This window comes from Gavialis gangeticus, unplaced genomic scaffold (assembly GCF_001723915.1).
Source record: "Gavialis gangeticus isolate Ggan-Ray unplaced genomic scaffold, GavGan_comp1, whole genome shotgun sequence".
Classification (NCBI taxonomy): domain Eukaryota; kingdom Metazoa; phylum Chordata; order Crocodylia; family Gavialidae; genus Gavialis; species Gavialis gangeticus.
This window is the reverse complement of record NW_017728998.1, coordinates 12,783,281-12,789,325: the sequence shown is the minus strand read 5'-3', so window position 1 is coordinate 12,789,325 and position 6,045 is coordinate 12,783,281. Positions and strand designations below refer to the sequence as shown.

The following is a 6,045-nucleotide window of genomic DNA, read 5'->3' as shown; positions in this document are numbered from 1 at the left end:
ACAGTCTTACATCATGGGAATATAGAGTTGCTGGCATGTCAAAAGGGTAAGTAGGACTTGGCTCCCAAATGTGTTGTTGAAATACCTCTTATAATTAGCTATCTGTAGCTGAAACAGGATTTGCTTCATCCTTTTTACTGAAAACAGTAAATTGCCATATTATATTTTAGAAGCATGCATGGTTTCTGATCACAAGGTCTGTGTTCATTTTTAATTTAGATCACCTTTTCAATGGTTTACAGCAACGGTTCTCAACCTTTTTTTAGACTCAAGGTTCCCCTTGTTAGACTCAAGGCATCCCTTGGGAAATGCCAGCTCTTAGTTTTTACTCGTCTTTGACTACAGAAACATAATAGAGCAATTCTTCTGTTGCAAAAACTCAGAAAGGCCACAACAAGTCAGAATGTTTTTTTCATTATGAATTCCTGTTTGAAATCACTAGGTTTAACTTGTGAATCATGCACACCTACAGTGCTAATATTGTGATGCACCCCATATCACCCTTGAAAGGATCTCAAGATACTCCAGGGTGCTTCAACACACTGGCTGAAAACTACTGGCTTAAGAATCAGTGATGGAGCCAAAATAGCATACCCTTTTTGGAGAGAAAACATTTCACATTTCTAAAGGAAACAGGCTGTTGAAACTGTGGAGGGTAAAAAAATGATATTAGCTACAATTCACAGATTATATAATTTGGGAAAACGCAGCATATTCTCTAACTTATTTCTCATTTAAAATCCCTAGTTGCCCATGATAGCAGTGTAGGTATTTCAATAAAAATATATGGGAAGTTTAAATAAGCCCTCATAGGAGCAATAGCCTCAGGTTAAATGTGAAATCTTTGTGAGGCTCTTTAGCATTATTTGATAGACTGAAAATAGACGTGTTGTTTGGCATTAAAACAAGACAGTGTTTTAATCTATATATTTCAAGACTTTTACATGCTCAGCAATGAAGTAGGTCATCTTGTATGTCAATTCATAATTCATGCTTTAGTTTTGAGGCCTATAACAATATAGCTCAAATTACATTGCATTATGACACATTAGATTTATAAGTGCACTTGCAGCTTTTCTATAAGGCTATTTTAGAAATGGGTTCAGTCTGGGAATCATATCTGCAATTTGTTACTTTTACACTATGCTATTCCTGTAAGCGTTAACTCACGTGGAGAATGAAAGTGTCTGACCTGACAAAACAGAAGCTTTGTAAAAGCATATAAAATCAGGATAAAATGATCAATGAAAAAAATGCCTTTGGTCCACAATTCAGCATTTCATCCGTAAGCAAAGCACTTAAGAATATGTTTAAGCCCTATTGGCTTCAATAACACTTACAGACACGTTTAAAATTTCTAAAAAGTGCTTAACTGCTTTGCTGACTTGGATCCTTTAGAAATGAATCCTTTCTCCATTTCTTGGACAGTGCCAGTTTTCAATTTGTGAGAATTGGCTGCCTCCAAGATAGGGTACAACACTCAATGTTGCCTTCCATATGTACACTGCAGGCAAAGCAACACATTTGATAGTAATCTCAATTAAGCGCTACTGGAAAGTGTGGGAAAGAGCTGAAGTCTACAGGGGAAGGACTGCTGCTTCACTCTGAAAGTTAAGGATTCATCAAAACACACCAGACAAGCTTAGAAGATCCAGGGATTTGCCAAAGATTTCCAGCAAAGCAGGTAAAATAATGTAGCCAGCAGTAACTAGGGCCTCTGTAATTATCATCAACTAGCAATTGGCCTTCAGGTGTTCTGAGGCACATTAAAGGAAAGTCTGGTAAAAGCAACCTGAAGAGGAAAGGGATTTATTTTACCCAGAACAAAAGTGTGTATACTTGGCTCCAATTCTATAACCAAACCAAACGAAAGACAATATACACACCAAATTTCTTTCCAATTACATTCAGTTCTATCCCAGGACACCTGATGAAGAGAACAGGTGACAGATATTTGACTCCAAAATATGTTTTCTTTCACCTTCCTTCTTTATAGCATTAGCTATAACACAGCATCAATAAAAATGATGTATGTATCAACATGTGGTAGATATATGCACACTTAGACAACTGATTACCTAATCTGCATGCACAAATGCTGCACATGCATAGAGTCAGAGGCAATATTTGAACACGTGTTTAACCATGATGATTCATTTTGACATGTGTATCACTCAAGTTTACTGTGTAGTATTTGTAGGATGAACTTATCTCCATTACCATGGTGTGCCAGCTGAAAAATAATGTTGCGTGGAGCACTCTAGACTTTTTTTTCTTTTCATAAACCTCGTGGCAATTTGCTAAGCCCCAGACCTTGATAAACTGGTGAAAGGCCTTTCAATCTAGCATGACTACACAATTAAGTCTGAATAGTACCATGACTCATGCTATTCTTTAATCTGTCTGAGAGCTACCGCACTGAACTAAAGCTGTCGTTGCTAATTCTGTAATAGACATCAATGATAGAATAAACAGAAGAAAGCTTACTTCAAAGACTAGTGTCTCATTAGTCGGCCCTGCCGCATATAGACTCTCTGGATGGTTAAAAGAGCGTTGATAATCAAAAGTTGTCCCAGCAAAAGAAAACTTTCCTGGCCAGTCAATTGTCCAGTCCCCTGTGAGATAATACTTCTTATTTAGGTTGCGCACTGCAAGGTAGCTGGTGGAGATTTGCATTTCCTGGATTTCAATACTACGTGCTCCGGCTGGAACAGTGACTACTGGATAATAGTCTAAAATTGAAAGAATAAAATAATATTTTTGTAGCAGTCATTAAAAAAAGGACCTTAATCTAACTAAACCTGGAATCTCAAAGGCATTACATAGAAAGCAGACTTGATCCACCAAAGTGGTTGCTCCAGTTTTAAGATGGCAGACTTTAAAGGATCTACACCTGCTTATGACTGGAGCAACCTAAGGATCAATCAGTTCTTGGATTTTTTTTTCTTTTTGACTTCAGACTGATAAAGTACAAGTTCTTTCATGTTAATACATATCAGAACAGTACTCCTGTATCTGAATTGTTCTCCCATGCCTTTTCAGTATTTCCTACACAAGTGGTAAAAGGTGGTGTTTAACGCACAACACCAGCATGCTTTGGGCATGAAATAAACCCAGGCACAAAGAGCTTGTCCTGAAGTCTTAAACGCTACTCGATCTCTCCTGGTGAAGAGATTTGCCTTGTCATCTAATATTTTCCCAACAAAGCATTTTAATTCTATATGTCTACAGCAGAGCTACTTGTGTGTCCTATACAACTAGGATTTGAGAGCCTCAAAATAGTTAAGTGTTTATCCTCACAATACCTTGGTGTGATAAGAAAATGCCATTATCTCCATTTTACAGCTGGACAGGTGGAGGCTCAGAGGGCATTCATCTGAAAGGGCACGTTCATTAATACACCATAGTTACTGAGCATTAAATTTAGTATTTGAGTAACCAAGTACTAAATCAATGCGCAGTAACTCGTGCTACTGCACAGTAGCACCAGCGCATGGGTTTTTAGTAATGCTAACTGTGCAGTAGCCTAACATTACTGCTCAGTAGTGTATTAGCACAGTTTTTGCCTGGCACGCTACTGCACAGTATTAGGCTACTGCACAGTTAGCGTCTTGTGTAGATAAGCCCAAAATAAATGACTGGCTTGAGGATCACACATTGTCTATGGCAGAGGAGGGAAGTGAAGCTGGGTCCCCCAAACCCCAGATCTATGGTCTAATCCCTGAGCCATTCATGCAAGTTCTAAAGGAGCTATCTCACCAAACGCACAAAAAATCCACGTGCTCATCATTAGCCAGTGATCATTTTTCACAATCCACTAAAGCTGGTTAGAGAGATACTTTTTCTCACCTGTGCCATCAAAGTCTTTCACGGTTGTTTTTATTTAAAAAAAAATCAAGCAAAAATCATTCAAACGGAAAAACAGGTGAGGAAAGTCTATTAAGAAATGGCAGGCATTCTTGCAACTTAGCTAACTAAGACTGATGTTCACAGTTTTTACTGTTACCAAGAAACAGGAGAAATATGAACTCTCCTCTCACTCTCTTGGTGAGTTTCAGTTCACATCTGGACCCTGAGCCCCTGCCTTAATGAGCAAATAGTTGTGCACATTGAACAGGGATAAAGTAGAGCAATGAGTTGATGATCACGTGGGAGCAGCTTTCCTTACCATTAGCTTTGTGTTGGATCAAGTATTGGCCTTTAAAAAACTTGCATGTTGAATTATCTCCTTTGCAAACTCCACAAGCATCCAATGCAGCTTTTGATCCAAGTCCATGATCACACCCAACTTGCTGTAACCAAAAGGCAGAAGTAAAGGGCTCAGGAATTTAAAGTAACAGCTGCATTTTGTATTAAGGACCCAGTCATTCACTTGAATAAAAAGAAATTAGGATCAAAGGAAATTGTCTTACTTCACAAACTCCATCAATGCAAACGTCATATGCGTTGGGGAAACATGGGGTTCCATCCTTCACTTTGCTGGACATTGCAAAGAAAAAATCAAAGTCTTCAGCTGTGCAGTACAGCTTACATCTATCTTCCTCTGAAAATATACAAAGACATTAGCAGATACATAGCAGGGTGCAGAGTATTGATGTTATTCCATCCTACATCAGCAGTGACAATAAAAACCACTATAACTGAGTGATTTATCATGTATTTGAAATACCAAAGGAGTAGAAATGCAGCCAAATACAGTAGCTCATACATTGCCATTTTTAACTCTCACATGAATTTGAAATTCACACAAGTATAATTAAAATCCAACAGCAGCCTAAAAACAGACATATGTCATTAGTTCTTCTGCTGACGTGGCCCCAAATTTCAGCACCTCTTGACCACCGTTTCAAGTTTCATTTTTTATTAAGAAAGATAAATTTGGGATTTGTAATATTTTCACTGATTTTTTTTTCTTAAAAAATGAAAATATGTAAGATAGCACAAATGATCATCTTAAGAGGAAGCTAGGACTAAAGCCAGCTTTCCCATTTAAAATATTTTTTTCCTAAATAGAGTTGCATTGGTATCTGTCAATCAACATTCTTCCTATACCTGCATCTTATATTATAACGTAAGGGGGACTTTACATGGGAGATTTCAGAACTCTTATTATTGTATTTTAATTTTTCAAAAAACAAGAGACTAGTTAGACTCCTAAATCTATATTTAGGCTTTTAAACAAGTATAGAATCATAAAAAATAGGGTTGGAAGGGACCTCAAGAGGTCATCTAGTTCAACCTCCTGATCAAACCAGGACCACCCCCAACTAGATCATCCCAAAAAACAACAAGGCTTGCTCTAGCTGGTTCTTGAAAACCTCCAAGGATAGAGATTCCACATCCTCTCTGGGTAACCTGTGGGTAACTGCTTTACTACTCTCCTTGTGAGAGAGTTTCTCCCAGTATCTACCCTAAACTTCCCATCATAGATTTCATAGATATTAGGGCTGGAAGGGACCTGGTGAGATCATCTAGTCCAGTCCCCTGCCCAAGGGCAGAAAGTCAGCTGGGGTCAAAGGACCCTAGCAAGATAATCGTCCAAGCACATTTTGAATGTGTCCAGAGTAGGTGCTTGCACCACTTCTGGGGGAGTCTATTCCAGACTCTGCATACTCAGACAGTAAAGAACAGGCCTGTGTGAAAAGGGAACTATTCAGTTTGAATCTTGATTCAGCCAATTCGGATGCCAGAGATTCAATTCGGAGATCCGAATCGTTTTTCTGAATTGATTCGGAAAAGATTTGGTGATTCAAAGATTTGGCCATAGAGTATAATGGGGAATTGATGAAATAGCTATAACTTTGTTGTTTTTTGCTGATTTGGATGAAACATGTGGGGGCCATAGCCTCTGCTGGGAGCATGATGCCTGCCAAGATTCAAGGTGATAGGTGCATGGGTTTCTGGGAAACTGCACCTCAAAGTCCTGAAAGCAAAACTCATGTCACGTGTGTGTATTAAGCCACAAAAGAGTGAAAACTGCAGAGGTGGTAGCTCTTGCTGAGGCCACAAAGCCTTCCAAGTGTCAAGGAGATAGGTGTAGGGGTG

General features: G+C 38.6%; 1 protein-coding gene across 1 annotated transcript in view; it reads right to left on the bottom strand.

Moving 5' to 3' along the window:
- Positions 1-6,045, bottom strand: part of ADAMTS18 (ADAM metallopeptidase with thrombospondin type 1 motif 18) — a 125,232-nt gene that overhangs the window by 41,524 nt on the left and 77,663 nt on the right. Inside the window, exons 12-14 of the mRNA XM_019505270.1 lie at positions 4,413-4,543; positions 4,169-4,292; positions 2,488-2,732 (exon numbers count right to left, since the gene is read on the bottom strand). Of these exons, the coding sequence (XP_019360815.1) occupies positions 2,488-2,732; positions 4,169-4,292; positions 4,413-4,543 (500 nt within the window). The remainder of the gene's footprint in view (positions 1-2,487; positions 2,733-4,168; positions 4,293-4,412; positions 4,544-6,045) is intronic.